The following is a 26708-nucleotide window of genomic DNA, read 5'->3' on the forward strand; positions in this document are numbered from 1 at the left end:
GCTGCTTCTGCTGGCACTGTAGACATGAAAAAATGGTTCATTTCAGAACACCGATGATTTATCCTTGTTAGACTTCTTTATTCCTGAGCCTAGACGCGCCGATAGCGTGCAGACAGACTGGGCGGATACGCTAGGCCTAAGCTTCGCTGGAAACAAATCTCTGCGCGGGTAGCTGGCGAAAGTTAAAATGTGTGTATTTGAGCCTCAGGACTTTTTTTTTAATACAATAGGAAAAGTGGAAGCGCGCGAATCACCTCAGCTTTGTTATCGGTGCGATAATGTCAGTCAGCGGTAGGCTTCGAACTCGGGGTCCGTTCGAGCGCGTCTGAACGACTTCTGGAGTTCATGGCCACACCACAACATTGTGACAACGGCGACAACTCCCAGTGATATGTTACGTGCATACTACTAAAAAACGGGACGTTCTCTGCGTTTGCGGGGTTTCGTTCAAGAATTTAGCTATCCGCTCAATCAAAAATGAAAATTCAAAAACCGAAAGTGATCTTCAGTGTCAAATGTGCATGAATAAACAAGGCAGCTCACCTACCTTTTTGCAAACTGCGACACGAAATAAAGTTTTATGACCCGAAGATATAGCGTTATTTAGGACAAAAGACTATTATCAAGCGATAAAGTTGCAGAAACATTTCATATTCAGAACTGCAGCGAGAACCAGTGCCTGTACAGCACAAGCCAGTGCGCCCCAGCGTCATGGCAGTGGAATCAGCGTCTCTTCCAGTGTGACTCAACTCTTATCCAGCGTTCTCACTGATGTTCCAATGAGTCCCAGCGAGCGCTAGGGTACCCATTGCGATCCAGTTTCAAAAAACGCGCTTGTTTCACACTGGAAGGCACTGGAAGACGCTGGTTTTTGCAATAGGGAAACATCTTGCCTGCAGGCAGAAATAATACCACTTGAGAAAAGACGGCGATGGAACGCAGCTTTCTTCAACTGAGGGGTCAGACCATGTCACGCTGTCAGGTGTCTGTCCATATGCAAGACACAAATCCCCTCGTTCCTGTTACATGACAGATTTTGTCAATTTTATTTCCATTTTTAGGATGCCATCGCGAGCCATCTTGTTGATGAATGAGTCACTGAGCCCCACTGATGTGTCTTCGGATGTTCCACATACAAGTGCCCGTGACCGCCATGAATTGACGTCAGAGGGTCCACGAATAATGAGGGTCCACGAATAATAATCTCAAACTCGTACTCGCCACACCGAGGAGTCAGCGTGACGACATCGAGTTTGGCTTCCGTATAGAACGGGCCAGTCCGCTCGTATGTGACTACGAACACGCTGTCGTGATGCAGGAGGAAGACCATGCGCATGCTGTTCTGCTTGTTGGTGGGATCTTGCAAGACGAGCTCCGCGCGGTCCTCTGCAGGACACAAGAGAGGACACTCAGCAAAAACTGGCATCAGGAACCACATGACGGCCTAGCTACAACACCCATCGCCGCTTTCTAGCATGTTTGAGAACGGTAATGTCGCTGCGTGCAAGTGCTTATTCCCTTTTTAACGCGATAGTGTCAAGGGCCCCTTGTCGCAAAAACTCCGGTGTCGGCTTCAGACGTCGCTTGAGAAAGAATCGTTCAGAGCCGCAACCATGCAGTCGCTCAGCATGGAGCACAGGCCTTACTGAAATAATTGAATTTCTCATAGTAAGATGTGTCATGAAAATCGTTAAGAACAACCCAAACCCAAACTGCCGATATGATAGCTTCGGACTGTAATAAGAAGGTACCATAAAACGTTATCCTGTAACGCGGGACCCCGCACATAAACTCCTCCTCCAGCGTATCTACCGTTCATAGAGCGACGCGGCCCGCTCGGTGTCGCCATACCCTGCTCCTCCGCTTACCGCCTCAATTGTTCCGCTGCACCCTCCGCCTTCGCTTTTCTCCTCGCGTTCTCTTCGTTATCGCCGTCTTTCATCCCTCGCAGCGCTCCCCGTTCGCTCTCTCAATCGTCGCTGCACTCGTTCGCTCGGATACGTTGATGGACACCGCCGACGCCGAGGGACGTCGAAACTCAACGCAGAAACGGGCGCCTAAGGGAGACGCTCTCAAACAACTGATTTATTTTACGAGCTACTACATCCTTTGTCGTGTGCGGCACGTAAGTGTGAGACCTTTTTTCATTCTCATTAGGCTGACGTGTCTTCCTTTGTAAGATGGGGAGACGGTATTCAACTACAAATTATACTGAGGAGGTTCATGCCATGATGAGGCAGTGTAAAACATGCGCCTTAACGGGTAGGTGTCAGTGTGCTCCTGATGACCCCTTCATATTTCCTAATGGCTGAACATGAAAAGTCAGAACATTCGCTCACATTCGTTTTGCACGTTAACATGTTTCCTGAATCCATGTGATTATGATTAATTGTTTTTTGACGTTAGCACTGAAGTCCATCAATGACTAGAATATTTTAAAGGGTCGAAATCGATGCATTGCGGTTCCCTAGTCCACCTGGCACCTTAGAGCAGTACTCCTGCACAGCTAGCTCCGCATTGCAAAGGCCAGTGTCCATGCTGATGTTACGGTGACATGCAGCGCAAGTTATCACTCCCAATTGTTACATTGGAATACAGTTCGTGTTCTCTTTCTTGTTGTACTGACTTACCCTGCACTGCAATCACGTTGACGCTGTGTTGCTGAGCTAGGTGACCTGCCAGCTTGTTCAAGCAGTGGACCCAGCCACAGCTGCTGTACAAGCATCGCACTTGTCTGCATACAAAAAAAAAAACATTGCACCACTCATTATCTTTGAGGTTGCACCAAGAATCCATCTTGTTTTACAGCGAAGCTGTTTATGAGTTTAGAAGCTCACGAACACCTTCCATGCCTCCTTCACGATTTTCTGACAAATACAAATAAACCCTCAAGTTTATATCTTGAGAAAGCAGAAAATATTTTAGGGGTGATAGGCGGCCAACATTTGACTACGTCGGTTATTTGGAATTGATCAAATATTTCTAAACCTTTGTTACCAGCCGCTTTAGAGTCTGTATACGAAACACATAAAGTGTCTATGCCCTGGGGTGGGGGGGTAGGGGGTTGGGCGAAGAACTGCTGTAATTTTATAATTAGAAAGAAATTGACGCCACGCCATCATTGACGTGATGACATTTATTGAAGTGATGCACAATGCCATTCCGCCATTATCTGCAAGGATGCAAGGAGTCCTAGAAAAACTGACATTGAGTAGAAAATCAATAATATTGGGCGGTATAGCAAGTTTGATGTACGCCAAGCGTTGACGGTGCGCTAATTGGAAGCATTGCAAATAAGAACTCAACCCTCATTTTCCTCCCCTGTCATTAGCGTCGTACGAGGTGTGTAGTGTGTTGCCATCGTTTTCTCGATGAACTCCAGAAAACTACGTTTGTACTTGGTGAAAAGGGGACACGTTATGTGTAATTGCAGGCAACCATTAATGTCCGTCGTTTAATTTCTTCCTTTGCAATAAATAAGGTATTCATATGCACCCGTGTTCTATGGGTAAGCTTTATCAGCAGCGCAAAATTGCTCTCGCTGAATAGCAATAACAAATTCCGCCAAGTTTTAATCTAGCGAAAATAGGGGAGAATGCTATGAAGAATCGGCATACGAAGCTAAATACCTGCTCAAAAAATACTGCCTTTACAAAAGATTCCTGACAAAGTGCCTGAATGTGTCTTACAGCCGAAATCACCTATCCCTGGCAAAAAATCTCTATTATAATAATATTTACAACTCCTACACAGTGTCTCTTTACTTTACTGACAATATATTTAAATGTACATTCTGGTAACATTTGTTCATAGACTGTCAAAACACTTCTTTCTTACTTTTGTATGAAGGATACTTTAACTGCACCATTCACAGACTTCTTCTGAGTTTTATATGAAGGATATTTTAAATACATTGTTTTAAGTATTCCTCCTTACTCTTGTATAAAGAACATTTTTACTACACTGTTAAAAATTGTCATTCTTACTTTTGTATGGAAACATTGTTTGTACACCGTTACTAGGGTTCCAATTTAATTCTGTATCAAGAATATTTTAACCATCAACATACTTTCTTCTAACTCCTGCCTAAATACCCACATTATTACTCCGTCAAAAGGATTGTTAGTTTTGTGTAAAGAATGCTTTATTAATATACATGAAAATATTTTTCTATTCTGTCGGCGTTCTGAGCATGTAGTACGTCACAGCTTGTATTGTTCGCCGAAAAATATTTAGAGTAGGAAGTGACTTGAGAACTTTCGATGAATTTTTCTTAGGCACAATAATGTCGATATATGACGCACTCACGAATCAAGCCCTTTGTTTAAAGCACCATTGCAATCCAAGGAGATGGCGAATTATTCACAGAGTGCTACTAAAATGTTTAAAGGAATATGTTAGTAAACTGCTATTAAAGATAATTTTTTATGGGTTCTACGGGACTAAGTGAGCCTACGGTGAAGCCACCGAACTCAGAGAAAATTAGCTCGCGCTACACCAGTGGACCGGTCTGACGATACTGGAGTGCTGCTTGAGCGTAAATTACCGTATATGACCGTAATTGACCGCGCACTGCTTCTGCGAGGCCACCGATTTCCTTTCTAACGAGATCATCAGGTCAATGCACTCCTCGATATAAATAGTACGTCCTAATCTGGAACATGCCAGCACGTAGCGTCAAAATATCTGTTAAAATATGATAAAAAGAGCTGGAACTGAGAGTAACACGGTGCGGCAACGTTGCCTCTAAAACAGCTAAAACGTTGCAAAATACAGCTCCTGTTGAGTGAGAGCGTGTTGACATGAGAAAGCGCAGAGGGCGAAGACCGAGAAGCGCTCAACTCGTTGCAAGTGGCAGCTTTCTGTGAAGAAGAAAGTAATCATCCTTGCTGTATAAAAAAAAATGCAGCCTTGTTCGCGTCCCTATTCGCTCGCTTTCGTCTCTGCCTGTTACAGACGGCTCCTCCCCATTAGAGGAAACTATTAGGACGTTGCATCAAAGCTAAATCAAATTAATTATAAATTTCAGCTGATCTGCTTTACGGGTGATTTTGGCTTTATGTGTGAAACCATATCGATTAGAGATAATTGCTCACTCTTAATATTCACTGCTTTTGCTTCGTAGCACGGCAATAAGTTCTAAGCTTAGGTCAGGTTTTCCGGTGGCCTTACGGAATTCCTAATTATTGCATTCCACGGTACCAAGAGCCAGGATATCAGTGGTGATGCTTTTGCCATGCTTAGCACGCCTTAAAATTTTTAACCTCGTAGCCGCAATGCGATGGACATCTATTTAACTATAAAAGTACTACTATAACAGCTTTCAACATTATCTTGCGCTGGTCTCCACGAAGCAAAGTATTGTGTTTGAGAGCGGCAAGTGCTAAAAGATATTTTGTGCAAAATATATTAACCACCTGATTCACCCTATATGATATTATTTTTAAATCTTTATCTTGTTTTGAGGGAAGGTCCGTTTTAGGAACAATAATTGTCACTAAAAATAAAACTACGCCGCCCCTAACAGCCGAACAACATTAAGTTGGGGGGGGGAGGGGAAACAGAGCTGTCTCTTCAGGTTCTTTTTCGACCTCGGCCATAAAGCACATTTCTCCATCTAAGTCCCCCAGAAAAGGATGCACACACAAAGGCCCGCGCACTTGTCACCGAGGTGATGACTGTCTTGGTGTCATTCAACCTTCGCAAGCTAGAGGCGTGTGCATGGTTTGACGAAAAGGGGGGCTTTAGTTCGGCAGTGGTCAACGCCAAGCGGGTGGATTCAAAGAATGTCACGTGGTTCTCTCGCGCGACAGCACGAATTTGACAGTGGTCGGAGTCGATGCAAAGAAGGAGACTATCGCCATCGATATCAGTTCCTTTGCGACGCTCGCGTGTTGTGGTCAGAGCAATGTAAATGTTTAGTCGTGTATTGTAGCAGCAATTTAGCTATTTCTGCTGTGGTTTATGATCATGCTGTGTCGTGGCTGGATCAGCAACAGAGGCACATAAGCCACTATGCTGGCGAAACCCACGGTGTTTTCATCTTTCCGTTACGTGGACGTTTCAGCAACTTCGCTGCCAACTGCGATACAGGAAGCGTACAAACACTACGTTTTCACCAATGTCGCGATGACTTAATGCGTGTTAAATAATGTATAATCATGTACTCCTCCCTTGCTTTTTCCTACTCAGGCTGTACAAGATGAGAAGTCGTGAAATATTTAGCTTCTAATTTCAAGCTTGCCTGTCTTACTTGTTTAAAGCACACATCTGATTGTCAGACAGTAATACACAGCCTAACTGCTACCCACTTCCGTTTTCTTTCAGGATACAACGGCCAGAATTGCAGAGCAATGAGGTCACAGAAAGAAACATATCTATTATAGGGAAGGTGCAACGTAGTCAAATACTTGCTTACCTGAAGCTCCATATCTCTTCATGGCTGGCCATCAGGTCTAGCCTCAGTATGGAAGTGCAGCCCGCTTAATCTGCATTAAAAAGTAGGCAAGCTTATTAATCGTAAAAGGCACAAAAATAAGGGTGAGCATTCTATAGCTGATATAATAACACGTATCTCATAAATAAGCCAAGGAGGGCGAGTGCTAGTCTGTGTTTCAAGGAACATGCGCGCTTCTAGCGGTTGTCAGGCATCCCAAGATCTCGCAGAACCAAGTAAAATAAGACGTGAATGTTCACATTTCTTGTCATTCACAAGTTCTTAGAAACAATAAAATTTCAGTGAAAGGTAAGCAGCTCTCCCTTCTGTTTAGTTATTTTTATTTCTCTTTTTGTAAATTTCAAATCTGACGAAGTGCGGGCTCGCATCCACTCACCGTTGCCACTCGCTCAACAATATCACAAGTCGGACCGCGCTTCGTCATCTGCTTCGGTTATCGTGCCAATTGTGACGATGGGAATATGAGCAGGATAGGCGTGATCAGGTGTGCAAGGAACGGAAGACGCAGGAAACCAGGTCAACTAATCATTAGACGAGGATACCTAAATCGGGACATCACATGTCATATGTGGCTCTATGGTGTTCTGGCACCGCCATTTTCACTTCTGCGAAGTTTTGCCGGTTTCATAATGAGACCAGGTAAGCACAAGTATTTCTCGCTATTTTCTAAACAGGTATTCATTTTGCAAGAGTAAACCCATCTGTGCAAGCCTGAGTGGACTCGCATAAGACCAGTGTCACTTGACTCATTCGTCATGACGGCAGCCCATCTGCTGCCGGTTGAGTAGGTGTAACGAAGCGCTTGAATGCTTGTTTGTTCTATTTGTTCACTCTTTCATGACATGCGCCGCCAAGGCAAGTAGTTCAAATGAGAGCAATTCTAGGCGGCTTCCTTTCATGCAGGTGCATGTATCCAGTTTAATATTCTGCGACGCTACTTTTAATACTGTCATTGAAATGCATGTATTGGACGGAAGAAAGTTCCCACAAACGTTACACGGCCACACTAAAAGGTGTATTACGCGCAAGTAAACCCATGTTCTCCGGAAGGTGCGAGTAGCCAGTGGCTGAGCGATCGGCGGCAGCCATCTTTTATTCCTTTCGGAATGGGGCAGCATGCGGCTATTCAGAAAAAAATTCAGTTTTGTTCGGCATATTAATGAACCGTTAACGCGTACACGTCACTATGACGCGGTAAGTTTTTGCAGCTTTGTGACGTCACGTGACAAGCAGGTGAAGTGGGTGCAGCCCGGAAACTCTTGACCAATGGCCCAGGGCTAATGGGGAAAAGGCGTTGAATCAGAAGTAACTATTTTTCTTTTGTTCGGGCAAATCATGCATAATCAGAGTGTACGTGTCATATCAGATGGGAAGCTATCGCGGTTTTCGTGACGTCGCGTGACAGATAGAAGTAGGGGTGGTCTAAAAAAAGTTTTTGACCAATTGCGGAGGACTGATTGCAGAATTGGAATAGAAAAGCATGGAATAGTTTTACGTTAGAGCACCTCAAGTTACGACTCTCCGTGCCACTGGAAAGAACAAGAACAATTGTTGTGATCCCACGTAGTGTAGCATTCGAAGTTATGCTATCGTTTTGCAGGTAGCTGGTCATGGCATTGACTCTGCGGCGGCGTCTGGACCGGCTCTGTGACTCTGTCGACGAATCCTAGTAGGCGCTCATCGCCAAGTTCGGACATGCTGAGAGTTAGAAAGAATGTGGGCTTGCCTATAGCTTCTGAGTTATTGCGAGCGTGTCCCCTTTCCTCTGCGCCAGGTTGTACCCCTGTAGTGCACCATCTTCGAGCTGCTCGAGTAAACCTCTGAGGAAAGTAATGTCCGATTTGGCAGTTTTCTAGATGAAGTTGCGGTCTTGCAAGAACTTCTTTGTGATTTTTAGGAGCCGCTTTAGTGTGCGCGGGCTGGGAAACTTGCTTTTGAATCGCTGTTCGAAAGGAGGAACCCACGGTATGGTGTTTCGCAGCCGATATATACACGGATCTCACGCGCACCATCTGGCTCGGCGCAGGTAGTAGGCGACAAATCAGAGGTGAAAATTGAATGACGGATCTCGAATCATTAGCGGGCAACATCCGCTCACAACCTCTGAAAGAAGTGACGCAAGCCCTCTTATAATTGTTTGTTTTTTGTTCGTCGCACTCTTACAATAGCCTCATTGAGCCTGGAATATAAATAAATAAATAAATAAATAAATAAATAAATAAATAAATAAATAAATAATTGCTCCGGTGTGACGGGTTTCTCTGTCACTTTTCTTGCTTTGCTATTCAATGAGAAAAAACAAAATGCTCATTTCCTTTGCAGATTGTGTTAGTGTATGTCAAATCTCTTCATTTGGGGAAATTTCTAAGGCAGAATCCAAGATTGCTCTTTTTCTAGAATTGTCTTGATTCGTCAACATGCCATATCCTACACCTTAAGAAAAGTTTACACCCTTTGGAGTGTTCCTTCTCCCGCACAACAATAATCGCCATCTGCCTTGATGCGTTACCTTTCTTGAAAACGCCGCGCGCTACCTTCCTGTCGGGAATGCTATCATATTGATAACGCGCATTCCATTCGTTACTGGAAAGTACCGGCCTCACAGCGTTAAAGAAAGGAAACGTATCAAGGCAGATGACGATTATCGTTTTGTGGCAGAAAGGGCACTCCAAAGGGTGTAAACTTTTCTTAGAGTAAGCGCTTACTGTGGATTCGTTCAGCCAGCAAAAGGAAAACTATTTACTTCATACGTCAACGAGTGTTCTGACGCCGAGCTTGAAGGCTGGCAAACTTGAGAATTATGCTCTTTTTCAGAACAGATGAAAAAAATAATTTGAACTTCCGTCAATACTGCGCAATGTTCCCTTCTTGCAGATTTTGTTGATTTTTCTCAGAAGAATAGCTGTGATATTCTGTGGTAATATATTACAATCGATGGTATTTAACCGCCAACCCTCCTGCTGAGTATCCTTAGAGCCACAGACTAAGTTTTCTTTGAGAGCTAACCACGAGGTGAATTGCTGTGGCAAAATCCACAAGAATCGCGTGCGACGGATAGGGTGCTTCCGCATTTTATTTTTTTCGTGTAGACATTTTTTCCCGCAATAATTAGATTGCATTGTCATCGGCAATCTGGCAGAAAACTGACATCTTTTTTTTAATCAGAATTATGAACGGTCGCCGTATGTGCTCGGCCGAATTTATCTGAACGCACCCTTCCCACACGTTCACCGCCTTCGAGATCGGCGCAGGAAATTGAGTGCTCGGCGTTGCGTATCGCTCTGTGCAGTAGCGTGAGGACCGTTCGCGAATGACACCACAGACAGCAGCGCGTATTGCTGTCGTGTATTGCATGCACTACGAGGCGTAGGCACGGAATAGCCGCGACCAACAACGACAATATCTGTTAAGAAAAGGAACACAACACGGACACGAGCGCAGTTACACGGTACAAAACAGCATAACGTTCGCTTATTTCATACAATCGCCTTGATAAACGCATGTTTGATTACGCATCCTATCTATATGTCCCTACGTTCTGGCAAAAGAAAAACCAGCCAATTCTACGAGCCCTTAGAATATGTATATAGTACGTGTCGCGCAGTAACGACAATAATAGCCGCAATCAATCGCTGGAGATGTGTGTGTGTGCTCGAGTACCCTTTCTTTTGCCTGCATAGGCACATCACGTGGTCTGCGAGCTTAGGAAGCTACTTTGCGTTGCGTGAAAGTTGTGTCACGTGTATAGCCGTATTGTAATAGACGTACAGATAGACAACAATCTCAATGGATACTTTTATTCTGTGAGAACGGCTGCTGGCACTGAAATAACTCCCAAAGAAAGCTGTTATGTCTACGGCTCTAAGAATATTCAGCAAGATAGTTCGCAGTTAAATAGCATCGATAGTAATATACTACCTCAACGTATCACAGCTATTATAAACAATCACGTTTATTGGAGAGATCAGAAGCAATTTCGACATTTGCAGATCTATAACCAGACCCCAAAGTTGGAAGTCGCTTTCCACTGTGCTCCCTAGCAAGCAATTGTTAAATTCTGAAAAGGAGGCCACAGGTAGGGCATACACACACACACTGAAATTGTGTGAGCAAAATTGGCGCCACTAAAATGATGGCGTCTTCAAAAACTTGCTTACCGAAATGTACAGAACTTTTCATGAGTGGCCATGCATTGCAGGCTCAAAATTTCTGAACACCCGGACTGCCAGTTCTTGCACTTTGTGTAGGGGATCTGCATAAAAAAGTAGGCAAGTTAATTATTCCTACAAGGCACGAAAATATCAGTGAGCATTTTGGCGCTTGTAAATAGCTCGTGTTCACTACTATAAATTAAAGGGCCCCTGAACCACATTTCTTGAAGCCCAAAGTGTAACTTTGAGCGAGTACGGTACCTACCGAGAATATATTACTGAAATAGTTTCGTTCGCCTTCAATTATCTCTTGCGTAGGATTATAGAGGAACGCCGGTAGCGATAGAGTTACCGCACTCCGCCTTACGGAGTACGGCATGTGGGACGTACGGCAAATCGATGTATTTACGCTATGCAGAAGAGGCAGTTGTGTGTGGCTACGCACAACTGTAAGTTCACAGCAGGGCTGGAGTTCGGGCTCTTGTGCTCCAGCCTAGCCGTGCTGTGTGGTGCGGACCGGCTTTGCCTCACGGGGACAGCAGGCAAAATCAGATTGCGCATTGTGTAGTGCTCAACACGAAGCTCAATACGAAGCACGTTTAGCCACGAGCGCTCGGAAGTGATCGAGCACTGGCGCGTTTTTTGAATACATGCTAACCGCGTCATCCATCGCGAGGCGCGGTAGGCACAGCGTGCATGTGGTATTGGTTACGTTTCGCGTTACTGAAGGCAAGTTGTGCTTTCCAGACTAATTGAAGTTAGTGAGAGCTGACGCCTACGGCACCCGGATAAGCAGTGCGGCCAAAGTTGTTTTTTTTTAATGCGAGGGTAAATGCCTCAAGGCATACAAGGGTATGGGATGGTGGTGAATAAGGATGATTAAATGAATGAAAAAAGATTTGCTGACCTAATGAATTCCAAGAGGGATCGATAATGCGGTCCCTGTGTCCAAGCAGTGTAATCGCTCGGATTATGCGGCGAGAGTGCCGCTGCTGCGAGGTGCCGGAGCCTCGTCGGTTTCAGTGCAGGGCACACCCACAGCAGGTGGTGGATGTCGGCTTCAGCATTTCGCGACTTGCCTCAGACGACATGCGTCAGACGACATGCACTATATCTATGGATCGGGGAAGTGGAACTGGCCTACAGTTCTGGCGGAAGCCTGTGTCGCCGTGTCTGAGACCTCGTGGAACCGCTGTAGGCCAGCGTGGTCGGATAGCAGTGTCGGCCGTCAGGTCGAACAGCCGTGTAGTACGGCCGGGTCGGACCGCCTCGCGGGGCTCAGGTGGTCGGCCACAGTCACCGGGTCGCGTCAACAGCTGGCGGGGTAGCCCTGTGGCCCCTCACCCGAACGCTCGACCGCCCTGGTTCAGGACCGCCGGCTCTTCTGGACCAGTGCCCAGCGGAAGAGCGGGGCGAGGTAACCTCCCAGCGGGCGACAGCGTTGACTTGGGTGTGGCGTATTGGCGCGGGCGGCGATAGCTCCTATGGGCCAGACGCCCAGCGAGGAAGCTGTTTTCCGTCAACGCCGAACCTCGCGCACTGCTCACGCCACGGGCCACGGGCCACCTCGCGCCACGCTTTTTGAGGCGCCACTGCCGCCGCTCCCAAATTGGTGTCGATGATGATGATGACGCTTGCGGGTATTTGCAAAGAGTCGCTGTCCTCTTCGCCCCCGCACGGCGCACCGTCTTGGTATGTTTATGTTTCGCACTCCCGCATACCACATATCACAAAAACAACAACCGCGAGTGGTGAAGATGTTCTTCTGCCGAAGAGCTTGCGACGAGAAGGTCGTCAATGTATGCAAAATGAAAGGCAAACCTCGGGTGACGGAATCGATGAAACGCTGAAAGGATTGGCCCGCGTTCCGTAAACCGAAAAGCATGCAGAGAAATTCGAAAAGACCGAAGGGTGTGGTGATGGCGGTCTTGGGAATGCCTTCTTCAGCGACCGGTAGTGGATGGTAGGCGCGAACGAGATCGATATGGAGGAAGGGCGGATGTTGCCAAGTTGCAGCACGTGTTCGAACTCCGCGCGAGCGAACTTGAGTTTCTCCGGGGACAAACGCCGGGGTCGGAAATAGACCGGTGGGCCGGAGGTGACGATGTGATGGCACACGTCATGTTGCACCGGTTGCGTCCAGTCCGGAAGGCGCGTCAAAGTGGGAAACTCGCGTAGGAGCGCGGCGAAAGGTTCGTCCAACATGGCAGAAATAGGCGCTATGGGCGATGTGCCTGATGATGGGACGCCGGGAACGGATAGCTGGGTCACGGAGTCGATGAGACGGCGTCGTTGGATGTCCACAAGGAGTCCGTAGTTACGCAAGAAGTATGCTCCAATGACTGCACAACGGACGTCTGCAACCAGGAGAACCCAGCGGAACACTCGTCGAAGGCCAAGGTTTAGCATGACGGAGCGTGACGAGAAAACTGGAATCCTGGTGCCGTTGACGGCTTGCAAAAACGACACAGGTGTCGCTTTTCGGTCGGAGTGTTGGGCGGGGAGAATGCTGATGTCGGCACCTGTGTCGACTAAAAATCGTTGTCCCGTAACTCTGTCCATCACGTAGAAAAGGCGACTTGTGTGTTGGGCCGGACCACTCATCGCCGTTAGAGGTCGGCCTGCCTGTTTCCCTGCCAAGCGCTGGGACGCCGACAGTGACGAGCGTCATTTCCAAAATGGTGGTGGTAGTATCAAACGCCACGCGTTGTAGTGGAGATTTCATTGCGGGTGCCCGTGCGTCTTGATCTGCTGGAACTACGGCTGCGTGGGCGACAAGATGACCGGCGATGTTCCGTTCCACAGATGATGCGTTCCAGGCGCTCACTCAAGGAGTCGAGAGGAGATTGCACTGCGGAAGAGCAGGGAAGAGTTTGCAGAACGGTTGTATTGTCACCCGGAGACGTTGCCGTGGCTGCGATGGTTGGGGTGGCTACTTCCATGACTGTCAGCCAAAGCGGCAAGTCCGGTAAGGTTCATGGTAGAGGCGGTCGCCAGGACCGTCTGCACGTTAGCCGGGAGTCGTTGCAAAAATATTCGCGCCACAGCGTGTTGTCGATGGATCTCGCGTTGTTTCCGAGCAGCTGGCTCATTCGGCGAAGAAGTTGACTAGGGCGTCGGTCACAGTTCTTCAGCGGACAGAAGCTGCTGGATGCGAGAACGCTGTGAAGCTGCTGTGCGCTGTAGCAGTGCTGCCTTGAGATCGTCATAGGCGGCGGCAGACAATGGGGAGTTCAACCATTCTACCTCGTCAATGGCGGCGGGCGAGAGCGCTGACAGGCGTAATGGAACTTCGAGGCTTGAGAGCGGATACCACCGACTTGAAATTGCTCTTCGGCCTGAAGAAAACACGCCGAAGGATGCTGGTCCCAGTTCTGTGGGAGACGGACAGCGATGGCGGAACAGGAGGGCTCACCGCGTTCCTCGGAATGGTTCTGGCCTTGAGCTCTCGTAGCGTCGGTCTGGTCCATGGTCGTCTCTACCACAGGAGCGCATGGCAGTATCACGTCCGGAGTCACCAAATTGTGGCGACGAGCGACCACGTAGACCGGTAAAGTCTCGGGCTCTCGCAGGAGAGGAAAAAATTGGAGGACGCTTAAGTTTCGCCTTCAAGAGTGGAACGCGACAGCGTTCCCGTCGACCCGCCAAGGGGTGTAAGACAATGGGCTACGGCGCAGCGACTACGCGCCCCGCATGGGACGCGGTGAGCGTCGAGCAACGCAGCGTTCGGCGCGACAACGAAATGTGCGCCTGAGCAAGCGACGCACGCCTGAGCCTTAGAAACAGCTCGTTTCTAAGGCAGCACCGCGTTCACTAGAGGCGCTTTTGTACCGCTTTGAAGCATCGAACTCGTGGCTCAGTGGTAACGACTCCGTCTCACACTCCGGAGACCCTGGTTCGATTCCCACCCAGCCCATCTTGGAAGTTGCTTTTTAACGCGATAGCGTTAAGGAGCTCGTGTCGCAGAAAAGCCGGTGTCGTCGGCGTCCGCGGCGTTGGCCGTGAGCGATAAATCCCGGCTGGCACTTCATAAATAAAAAGCAACTTCCAAGATGGGCTGGGGGGGAATCGAACCAGGGTGTCCGGAGTGTGAGACGGAGACGTTACCACTGAGCCACGAGTTCGATGCTTCAAAGGGGTACAAAAGCGCCTCTAGTGATCGCGGTGTTACCTAAGAAACGAGCTGTTTCTAAGGCTCCGGCGTGCGTCGCTTGCTGAGGCGCACATTTCGTTGTCGCGCCGAATGCTGCGTTGCTCGACGCTCACCGCGTCCGATGCGGGGCGCATAGTCGCTGCGCCGTAGCCCAATACCCCTTGGCGGGTCGACGGGAACGCTGTCGCGTTCCACTCTTGAAGGCGAAGCTTAAGCGTCCTCCAATATGAAGTGCCTGCCATGATTTATCGCTCACGGCCAACGCCGCGGACGCCGACGCCGACACCGACGCCGACGACACCGGCTTTTCTGCGACACGAGCTCCATAACGCTATCGCGTTAAAACCGACACCCTATCGCTAGAGTAGCATTCTTATAATAATCTCCTTCGGAACGCTAGCCCGCGCCGGAGCGTGCCCGCCGCTCCTGCTTCGTGTAGACGCGAGCGTCTACGTCATCTCTCGTGCGACGCCGATGCTGCTGCCGCTGAAGAGGCACCGCTCTGTAGCGGCGGCAGCATCAGCGTCGCACGACAGATGACGTATACGCTCGCGTCTACAAATTGTATAGGCGACTGAATATAGACAAATTCATTGTACGCTTGACTAGCACCTTTACTGTTATAAGGAGAAGACCAGTCTGTGCGCAAAGCAAGCGCGCGGAAGTGTTCCGTATTTTCGCCTGACAGGCATCTGTAGCTGAACGTGGTATCAGGTAAAGTTCTTTCGTGAATATAAAATGAGCATATTATGAATATTGGACAATGATCACTGATATCATAGCTGATAGTCGCGGCTGTGTAAATCTCTGCACCAGCGTTAACAATCAAATTGTCGAGACATGATTGACAAGATGGTGTCACGCGAGTAGGTGTCGTAATAACGCTGCAGAAACCGGAAGAATTGATTACCTTAGTTACTGCACGAGTTGGAGCGCTTTCATCAAGCACGTTAATGTTGAAGTCACCACCAAGAAGCACTGTGTAATTGGGAAAAGTAGCATGCTCTAATAGCTTTTCAGTAAATTCTAAGAAATTAGATATATTACCAGAAGGTGGTCGGTACATCCCAACAAACAGGTTATTGTCAGATTTAACGCTTAGCACTTCGTAATGCGGCGTGACGCAGGTGAATTCGTCAAGCACATCACACTGTATGCCGTGCTTGACATGAAATGCTACACCGCCTCCCCGTTTATCGGTGCATGATCAGCATTTCACTGTGTTCCTCATACCACGTTTCAGAGAACATGATAATGTCAAATGGAAAAGTAAACTCGGCTAGAAACACAGTTATTATGTCGTGCTTATAGGCAAGTGAACGTGAATTCACGTGAAGCGCGGAAATGGTTTTTGTGTGTGCGGGCAGAGCAATTTCGCTCGGTAAGCTATACTCACGATACATCGTGCAGTCAAAAGAGAGCGAAGAACTTCTTTAGACGCTGCAATTTAGGCGATCTTTTGAAGGTCAGCCTCTAAGGCAATGTGGACGACGCTACTGGCTTCAGTCTTGCGTGCAAGTACTTTCCCATTTCGCGCCCAGGCAAAGCACCACTGACATTCGCGCTTTCTTGCTAATGCCAGCGAAAGAAGACGTTTCAAGGTGGGACAGAGGTGCTCATTAATAAGTACTCTGGTATCATCAATAATTTCAACATGATTGTTTCGCAACCTAGCCTTCCGCGCTTTTTCAAGAACGCTGTCCCTCTTCTGTTTGCTCTTAAACTGGACAACTATATTAGATTTTCCAGCTTTTCAGGTGAGCACACGCTGACAGACTTCAATGTCAGAGGGAGTTATGGGCTCAGCTAGCACATCACCAATTTTCCCAAGAAGTTCAGTGACGCGTTCATTGTCCTGTTGCACAAGTCCCTTAATTTCTATATTGGACCTGCGCGAGTATTGCTCCGATTGAACAACCCTCTTCTGAAGTTGTTGAATAACGTTTTGATTTTCCGTGCTCCTAGCACAAAACCTTTCATTCTCCTTTCTCAAGGCTTCCCTATCATCTGTGGCTTCTCTAAGCCTTTATTTCATGTCCTCAAATTCATCGCTCATAAATTTAACACTCCCCGCAGGGGCGTCTGCGTAAGCAGGCGTTTGGTGTGTTGCGACACCACGTACCCGAGCACACGAGGGTTGGACCCTCCCGCGTGTAGCCGTGCGCGGCTTAGCCGTGTCCGGGGAAAAGGGGATCCTGGGGGTTGAGCCAATGCCGGGTGTTTGGACCTTTACGGCCCCTCGGCGGCGGCAACACACCCCTTTGGCCTCGGCTTCACGTAGACGGCACCCCCGGACTGACCCACCCGGGGGAAATCGGTAGTTGCCTTTTCCTGTCTCTCTCTTCCTCTAATCTTCGTCTTTCTCTTACTTTTCATCTTTCCTGTCTTCTCCTAGCTTCCGCTTACTTCCAATTTTTCCAGGCAGCAAGGGTTAACCTTGTGTGAATAACCAACCTAGGTTATCTCATATTTGGTTATAGCGATAACGTAAAGCTGGCGCTTGCAGGACCTGTTTTTACAGTCCCTGTAACGTCCCCTTGTAGGGCTCCATGGTGGGTGGCTGGCGTTGTTGCCGAAAATTCAATTCCTTTATGGCTAGCTCCTTCCCTCCGCTTCCTGATCGCCCTCACAAAAGAGGGCGCACCGATGAAGTTTTTCAGTTCCTTGGACGACAAAGACCAAACTTCCCACAATACCATGTGATCCACTCAGAAAAATCCGACAAACAAGTACGAAACATTTCCCCTTTTCTAGTTTCCAAGTCCTTAACTGATGTCCTTGGTCCAGGCTACAAGGTATCAAGGCTGGCAAGTGGTGATCTCCTGCTAGAGCTCCATGATCAGAAACAGTACGATAAGTTGCCCAGTCTAGTATCATTCGGAGATGTTCCATTAACAGTGACTCCACACCGCACGCTCAACACCACCCGCGGCGTTGTCTCGGATGACGATTTGCTCCAGCTGACAGAGGCTGAGCTCCTGGAGGGCTTCAGTGATCAGAATGTTGTCAATGTGAGAAGAATTAAGATAAGAAGGGATGGAAAAGAAATTCAAACAAAGCACCTGATACTCACATTCGGTTCAAGTATTCTGCCCGAGTCTGTAGAGGCCGGGTACATAAAGCTCCGTGTCAGACCATATGTGCCAAATCCCCTAAGATGCTTCAAATGCCAGCGTTTTGGCCACAGCTCGCAGAGCTGCCGAGGCCGCCAAACATGCGCCAAATGCAGTGCCCTTGAACACGCCACTGAAGCTTGTGCGAACACTCTCCACTGTGTAAACTGTGATGGGGAGCACGCCGCGTACTCGCGGTCGTGCCCATCGTGGAAAAAAGAAAAGGAAATTGTAACAATAAAAGTAAAGGAAAATATAAGTTTCAAGGAGGCACGTAGGCGGGTATCGTACCTGCCCAGGAAAACCTTTGCCGATGTGGCGCGTCAGGGGGCAGCGTCACAACGGCCTCCGGCGGCTGTCCGACCCACAGTCAGTGAGTCGGCAGTTACGCCATCTGCCCCCACGGTGGTTGCAGCTAGGGCTGCTCCGCCAACCGAGCAGACGGAGCCATCGACCCCGAAGGTGGGCGCAGCCGAGGCTGCCCCAACTTCCGAGGCCCCCTCCAGCGCTGGCAACGGCCAGCGCAGCCAAATCCCTCAGGGAGCCCCATCGACCTCCGGGCTGGTGGGCGCAGGGGTCTTGCCCTCGAAGGCGGGACTCCCTCTGAAAACCTCTCGCTCGCAAGAGCGCCTGTCCGGCGTCTCACAGGAGGCAATGGACACTACACCTGTCCCCAAGGCGCACCAAACGCCTAAGGAGCGTCGAGACTCGCTCGAACGCTTCAAAAAGAACAAAACACCTATTACAGGGCCTCGAAAGGGCTCTGTAATGTAAGACATCTCTTCCGTTTCCGTAAACACAGCACCTATATTTCTTTAAATATGGATACACAAATCATTCAATGGAATGTCAGAGGTCTTCTTAGGAATCTTGATGATGTGCAAGAACTCATCCATACACACAATCCAAAAGTGCTGTGTTTACAGGAAACACACTTAAAATCAAAATACACAAACTTTCTTCGACAATATGTTACGTTTCGGAAAGATCGCGATGATGCTGTCTCATCATCGGGCGGTGTTGCAATTATAATTCAAAAAAGTGTAGCCTGTCAACGTTTACAGCTACGAACGCCCCTTGAAGCAGTGGCGGTTCGAGCTGTTCTTTTAAATAAACTCGTCACCATTTGCTCGCTTTATGTACCCCCACACTTCAAATTAAACAAGCATGAATTTCAGTCATTTATAGACGAATTGCCAGAACCTTATGTTGTTCTTGGCGATTTCAATGCGCACAGCTCCCTGTGGGGCGACTCTCGTACAGACGCGCGAGGTCGTCTTGTTGAACAGTTCCTCTTTTCTTCCGGTGCGTGCTTGCTGAATAAAAAGGAACCCACATATTACTCTCTAGCAAACAGAACATTTTCTTCAATAGATCTTAGTATAGTTTCCCCGTCTATACTGCTCGAACTTGAATGTGAAGTTACGAAGAATCCTTACGGGAGCGACCACTTTCCCATACTGATAAGAACATCTAAAGAAAACGAATATCCTCCGCAAGCTCCTAGGTGGAAGGTAGACACAGCAGACTGGGAGAAATTTCGAACTCTCACTAACATCTCATGGGCCGACATGTCTTCTCTAGAAATTGATGCTGCTGTAGAGTATCTAACATCATTCATAATAGATGCCGCATCAAAATGCATATCCGAAGTGAGTGGTCTGGCATGCAAACGACGTGTACCATGGTGGAACACCGAATGTAGGATCGCCCGTAAGAATCAGAACAAGGCGTGGGCGTTGCTACGCGCTTCTCCCACTGCAGAGAATCTTATAAACTTTAAAAAAATAAAGTCCCAAGGCAGGCGAACCCGCCGACAGGCCAGAAGAGAAAGCTGGCACAAGTTTTTATCGAGTATTAACTCGTTTAGGGATGAGGCCAAAGCCTGGAACAGAGTTAATAGGATTAAAGGGCGGCAAACACATTCACTCCCCCTGGTAAACACACAGGGCGATACACTACAAGACCAGGCAGACTCACTTGGGGAGTATTTTGAGAACGTGTCAAGTTCATCAAATTATTCACAATCCTTCCTCAAATACAAGCAAATAGAAGAACGTAAGCCTTTCAACAGAAAATGTCGTCAAAATCAACCATACAACCGTCCTTTTAGTATTGCAGAGTTCAGAGCTGCCTTGAGCGCATGCAAGAGTTCCGCACCAGGATCTGATAGAATCGTGTATGAAATGCTGAAAAACTTACACAATGACACGCAAGTTACACTACTTACACTTTTCAACACTATCTGGGACGCAGGGTACCTTCCGACTGCATGGAAAGAAGCCATTGTGGTTCCTGTTTTAAAACAAGGCAAAGATCCTTCCTCAGTGGCAAGCTACCGCCCGATAGCCCTCACAAGTTGCATGTGTAAGGTATTTGAAAAAATGATAAATCGGCGCCTCATCCATTTCCTTGAACAGAACAAAATACTTGATCCTTATCAGTGTGGCTTCAGGGAAGGGCGCTCCACAACTGATCACCTTGTACGTATAGAAGCAAACATCCGTGACGCATTTGTACACAAACAGTTTTTCCTATCCGTATTCCTCGATATGGAGAAGGCATACGACACAACGTGGCGATACGGAATCTTAAGAGACCTGTCAGAAATGGGCATTCATGGTAATATCCTAAACCTCATAGAAAGCTATTTGTCCAATCGCACATTCCGTGTAAAAGTCGGCAATGTACTGTCACGTCCTTTTACACAAGAAACTGGTGTACCCCAGGGAGGCGTCCTTAGCTGCACGCTCTTTATAGTGAAGATGAACACGCTCCGTGCTTCATTACCTCCGGCCATTTTTTACTCTATCTATGTGGACGACATTCAAATAGCTTTTAAATCCTGTAACCTCGCAGTGTGCGAGAGACAGGTACAGCATGGTTTAAACAAAGTATCAAAATGGGCAGAGAAAAACGGATTTAAAATCAATCCTCACAAAAGTTCTTGTGTACTTTTTAAACGAAAGAGAGGCCTGGTCCCGGATCCTTGCTTAGAACTGTGTGGACAACAAATTCCTATCAACAAAGAGCACAAATTCCTAGGTATTATACTTGACGATAGACTCACTTTCATTCCACACATCAAATATCTCAAAGAAAAATGTCTAAAAACAATGAACTTAATAAAACTTCTATCCAAGACTACGTGGGGAAGTGACAGAAAGTGTCTAATGAATCTCTACAAGAGCCTAATACGGTCACGATTGGATTATGGGGCCGTAGTGTATAACTCTGCCGCCCCGAGCGCGCTAAGGATGCTGGATCCTGTCCATCATCTAGGTATCCGCCTAGCCACTGGTGCTTTCAGAACAAGCCCGATCGAAAGCCTATATGCCGAATCGAATGAGTGGCCACTCCGCTTACAGAGATCATACGTCAGCTTTACTTATTTCCTTAAAGTGCATTCCATTCCTGAACACCCATGTCTTAATACCATTACCGATATGACGTATGCTACACTTTTCCGCAACCGTCCGTCTATAAGACAGCCTTTCTCGCTGCGTGTGAAGGAGCTTAGCGATGAAATGCATGTCCCACTCCTGGAGCACCGCTTAATGCGCCCAACCAAGCTATTACCTCCTTGGGACTGGCAGGTCACAGAATGTGACGTATCCTTTCTAAAAGTTTCAAAGCATGCTCCAGATGTAGAAATTCGAATGCATTTCCTAGAACTTCAGTACAAACACTCGTGCACAGAGTTCTACACAGACGCTTCCAAGTCACATGCCGGAGTATCTTATGCAGCCGTCGGTCCTTCTTTTTCGGAATGCGATGTACTACATCCAGAAACAAGTATCTTTACGGCAGAGGCCTACGCTATATGGTCGGCTGTAAAGCATATAAAGAAAACAAAACTCCAAAAAGCCGTAATATATACAGACTCCCTAAGTGTGGTGAAGGCCTTAATGTCACCCTACAAACATAAAAATCCTGTACTTACTGAGGTCTATTCCGACATATGCAAAACTTATCTATCTAACCAGCAAATCATCATATGCTGGGTACCCGGCCACAGGGGAATCGAAGGTAACGTCTTGGCAGACCAGATGGCTACGTCAATTGCACTCCCTGCTGTTAATAATACTGATTTGGTGCCTCTCACAGATCTGAAACCTTACATACGAAAGAAACTGCGAAACCACTGGCAACGCATGTGGGGCGCAGAGATAAATAATAAACTGCACGTTATAAAGCCGCAGTTAGGTTTTTGGCCCTCCCCAACAAAATCTCGGCGAACAGATGTCCTATTCTGTCGCCTCAGAATAGGACACACATTTGGCACCCATAATTATCTGCTTACTGGAAGTGAACCTCCAATCTGTGGTAGATGCGGTGAGGTGCTTACTGTCCTCCACGTGCTCCTGGAGTGTCGGGAAGCCGAAACGGAGAGAAAGAAACATTTTCCGCTTGCTTACAAACATCACATCCCTCTACACCCGGTTATGTTTCTTGGTAAGGAACCGCTTTTTGACAACAAGACAGTCCTGAGCTTCTTAAATGATGTCGTACTACACGTTATATGCCCAAGAAATTCGTAGAGCATCCTCGCTCCAGAGGATGCCGCTGCGATAACAGTTTTGCCTAGCACATGCCTCCAGGCCCTTGTTTTTTCAAGGGCTCTAAGGAGGCAGTAGTGCTCGAGCATATCTTATAACCTTAGATATTTTACGCATCGTATCATTCTATTTAAATGTATCTTAATGTTCATAGTACACGTCATAAGTCATCGCCATAATCTTATTATACAGATTTTGCGCGCTTTAGCGCGACCGTTTTTAAGGCCCCTCTACAGCCACGTCACACCAACTTCATCGAACTCATAATTTCACTGCAAGCCCATTAACACGGACATGGCGCTCTTTGGCCATACTTGGCCCTTGCGCCACAAAACATCAAACATTCATTCATTCATTCATTCATAAATTTAACACTGTCCATGAGAGACTTCATTTCAGCACTTTTATTCTACTTCCTTGCTCTGCTTCTGTTCGCTTTACAATACGCTCGGCTTCTCCTGCTCTAATTTATCTAGCCGTGACCCTAGCACGGACATCCCACAGATAAAAGCTGGACCGTTCGCTTCGCGTACTGACTCAAATCGCGTTTCTTCCAACGCCTAAGAGCGCTTGCACTCAGAACAACGCAAGCGTGGGTTCCGCCTAGTACCAATCATTACAACGCACTAAAAAGGCGCAGTACAATGTAACCCTAGATGTGGTAAAAAATTGTAATTATTCGTTAGCTACTTATATCTAAGCAAAAATTATTGAAAATGAAAAGTATAGGAAAAATAAGTTATAAAGATTGCTCGGCTAACCTAACACTCAAAAAAGAACAAACGGGCGAAATATCAAATATGAAGCTTATCGCTTTGGCATGTTACTCCGCCTGCGCTAAGAAGGCTCCTCCACTCGGCAAGACAGTGCCCTTCCGAGTCACTCGACAGAGTGACGCTGAGGTCCATATATAACACAAGTTAACTTGTTTCAGCAACATACCCAAGCTTCCACGCTAAGTTGTTTAATCCAGGGAGCTTAAATGATGCTGGCTAACAGCGCCACCTCTGGGCCGTCAAGTGCACTCGCCGGACTATGTTGCTGTGGGGCGCTCTGAATGGGACGGCCGGAGAAAAGCCTGCCAGCGCGCGCCATCTTGGAGGTCGTTAACCCGAACTATATTACACTGTAATCTCACTCGCCTGTAATGGACGACACGCTAAAGCACCCAGGAGAGCCCTGCCAGCCGGCGACCACCCGTAGATGGAACTCAGCGCTAGCATCCGGTTGCGTCATCCTTATCCATGGCGGTCATTTGACCGGAAACTGGCTGGTGGTCGCGTTGCGGTGTCGCTCGACGTAGTCAACCAGGTCTGAAGCAAAAGATCAATTTTCAGGACCAGGGCGATGTCGGCCCCTGGGCGCCGTCACCTGGAACGGGGTTCGAATACGCGTGCCACGGGCCACGCGCGAAACTCGCGTGCCACGCTTCTGCTGCTGATGACGATGCCGAGTGTTCGAAACACCAAAGGGACCGACCGGTGGGCGAGTTGGTGTCCGGCATCATTTACGCAGTAGTGCAGAAGCGCATGCACGACGAAAGAAAAAAAGCGCCGTGTCCCGTCGTTTTTTTTCGCCGTCCATGTGCTTCCATGCTAATGTGTATATAGTCGAAAATCGCCCACATAAATCACAACGGATCGCCTGCGGTTGTGTTGTAGTGGCTTTGCCGTGGCGCTGCTAAGTTCGAGAGGGAGGCTGAAAGGCCGGACGCGGGAGCCTCGACGGGGGCGATATGCAAAAAGCCCGTGTAGCGTGCATTGTGTTCACGTTAAAGAACCCCAGGGGGTCAAAATTAATCTGGAGTCCTCCGCTCCAGAGCGCTCTTCATAATCACATCGTAGTTTTGGCTACGAATTTATTTTCATAAAGCACACAACGGAGGACGTGGAAGACCTGAGCCCGGGTCACGTTAAACTTTGCCGGACGTACAGGAAAGTTGTATCCATCCATCCACAACGGGGGATCATCCACGAATCGGGTGCATTGTAGAACAACACCAAATGGGAAAGTTATTCAGGTGCAATGAACGTGGTAGAATTCATGCGAGGAAAGGCAGTAAAGCGCTGAAGTTATTGCTATAAAATTAAATACAACGCATATGGTATTTTAGTGCCGCTAGCTTGTTGCTAGCTGATGCAAGAAAAACAAGTCGACAAGTATAAATTCATTTATGCGCAAAACTTTTCAGATTTATCGGGAAAGATTTAAAAAAATCAAAGACGTTGCCTGTAAGTTCCTTGCACATTCTTTTTTTTTCCCCCATGCTCGAGTCAACTAAGGGATAGGGTTTACACTAGGAGTGACGCGTTTCCCGTTGCCAGTTTTCGCCGAATGTCCCCTCTCGTTGAATTTCTTTCTCTATGCAGCTGTTTAGAAGCCCTTCCACGACGCTTTGCTTGCTACTTGCGCCTTGACTTTGTTTTAAGTAACTTGTTGCTGTCGTCAGCCCCTACTGTAGCATTAGAAATTGTTGACGCGATCTCGGAGGTACACATGGGTTGTGTGCGATGTTTCCAGGCGCATTGTATCTTTCAATCATCATCGTCATCATCAGCCTGGCTACGCCCACTGCAGCGCAAGGCCTCCCCATACTTCTCCAACTACCCCAGTCATGGGCTAATTGTGGCCATGTTGTCCCTGCAAACTTCTTATTCTCATCCGCGCACCTAACTTTCTGCCGCCCCCGGCTACGCTTCCCTTCTCTTTGAATCCAGTTCGTAACCCTTAATGACCATCGGTTATCTTCCCTCCTCATTACATGCCCTGCCCATGCCCATTTTTTTTCTTGATTTCAACTGAGATGTCATTAACTCGCGTTTGTTACCTCACCCAATCTGTTCTTTTCTTATGCTTTAACCTTGCAGCCATCATTCTCCTTTCCAAAGCTCGTCGCGTCGTCCTCAATTTAAGTAGAACCTTTTTCGTAAGCCTTCACGTTGCTGCCCCACAGGTGAGTACTGGTAAGACACAGCTGTTATACACATTTCTGTTGAGGGATAATGGCAACCTGTTGTTCATGATCTGAGAATGCCTGTCAAACGCATCCAAGCCCATTGTTATTGTTCTGATTATTTCAGTCTCATGCGCCTCGCGTGCAAAGAGGACCGTGGTTCAAATCCCGGGGCCGCGCAATTTTCCAGCGGATTAAAAAAAGATTCGCGCGTTCATAAAATTGCATAAACTGGCCAGGAGTACGGCCTGATTCCGGTGACCAGAACCGGTAACCCACTCCCTCACTAGAGCAGCATTGGCCACCCTGGTGCATTACTTGGCCACATCCTCCTATATGAATACAACAATCAAGCTTTCAATGAGAATGCATTAAACATGAGGATTCATCGCTCATGTGGCGCAGGTTACGCTAGTGTCGTCCGCATCGCGTTGGTGTGTTGAATGTCTGCGGGTTGCGCTCCTGTCGCCCATGCTTCTGTATTTATCGTGCGGCTCACGAAGATTCCTCGAAAAAGACCACATATCTCTGCAGCGTGAATGTGTCTTATGTGGAGCGTGCCAGAAATCAGCGGCGGTGTACAGTGTGTTTGCAGCCAAGTGCTACTGTGCATTCCAGTGGATTGACGCGGATGCTCACGCGCAGTTTTGTTTAATGTTTCTTTTTTAGCTTTGCGAGTTACCTGCATCTGCGATAGAACCTACAAAACTCATGACGTCATACATTGTGACTGTAATTAATGTTAAAGTATGGGGTTTTACGTACGAAAACCATTTTTTGATTATGAGGCACGCCGTAGTGAAGGACTCCGGAAATTTAGACCACCTGGGGTTCTTTAACATGCACCTAAAGCGAAGTACACGGGTGTTTTCGCATTTCGCCCCCATCGGTATGCGGCCGCCTTGGCAGATGTGTAATTTTGTCTTGTTCGCTTTCTTCAATGAGTGTGCTTTTAAAGATATTTCAGCTTGACAGCAAAATGCCTGTATTGGGGTTGAAGTATAGCAATCTAGCTATGGAAATCGAACTATAAAGCAAACTTATCTATACTTTTTATAGTACGTTAATCTCACGATGATGTTTCAATATCTCTGTGTGTTCCCAGTGTTGACGACCTTGCACTATGTTAAAAGCAAATATAATTGTCAACCTATCTGAATAGTGTATGTTCAGCTTGCTCTGAAATATGATTCCTCACAACCTCGTTAGTTTGATAACTGACTTCGCCAGCGAACCATATGTAGGATGTTCATATGCATTTGTCGGGACTATGGCAAAGAACGTTACATCGGCGACAATCTGTTCACTAAAAAATAAGCTCC

At 47.4% G+C, this 26708-nt stretch overlaps 1 protein-coding gene across 2 annotated transcripts; it reads right to left on the bottom strand.

Annotated features, from left to right (window-relative positions):
• Positions 1 to 554: 554 nt before the first annotated feature.
• On the bottom strand, positions 555 to 25252 carry LOC142575826 (uncharacterized). 2 transcript variants are annotated; one of them, XM_075685523.1, is made up of 5 exons: positions 23576 to 25252; positions 10615 to 10709; positions 6419 to 6488; positions 2631 to 2734; positions 555 to 1386 (listed from the first exon to the last, which is right to left on the bottom strand). In XM_075685523.1, the coding sequence occupies exons 3-5, from the start codon at positions 6448 to 6450 to the stop codon at positions 1058 to 1060; spliced, it is 465 nt and encodes a 154-aa protein (XP_075541638.1). In that variant the 5' UTR covers positions 6451 to 6488; positions 10615 to 10709; positions 23576 to 25252; the 3' UTR covers positions 555 to 1057. The 2 variants fall into 2 exon arrangements, with proteins under 2 accessions (XP_075541638.1, XP_075541637.1); XM_075685522.1 differs by lacking the exon at positions 23576 to 25252 and adding an exon at positions 11516 to 14323.
• Between the last annotated feature and the right edge of the window lie 1456 nt (positions 25253 to 26708).

Source organism: Dermacentor variabilis, chromosome 3, assembly GCF_050947875.1.
Source record: "Dermacentor variabilis isolate Ectoservices chromosome 3, ASM5094787v1, whole genome shotgun sequence".
In the NCBI taxonomy this organism is placed as follows: domain Eukaryota; kingdom Metazoa; phylum Arthropoda; class Arachnida; order Ixodida; family Ixodidae; genus Dermacentor; species Dermacentor variabilis.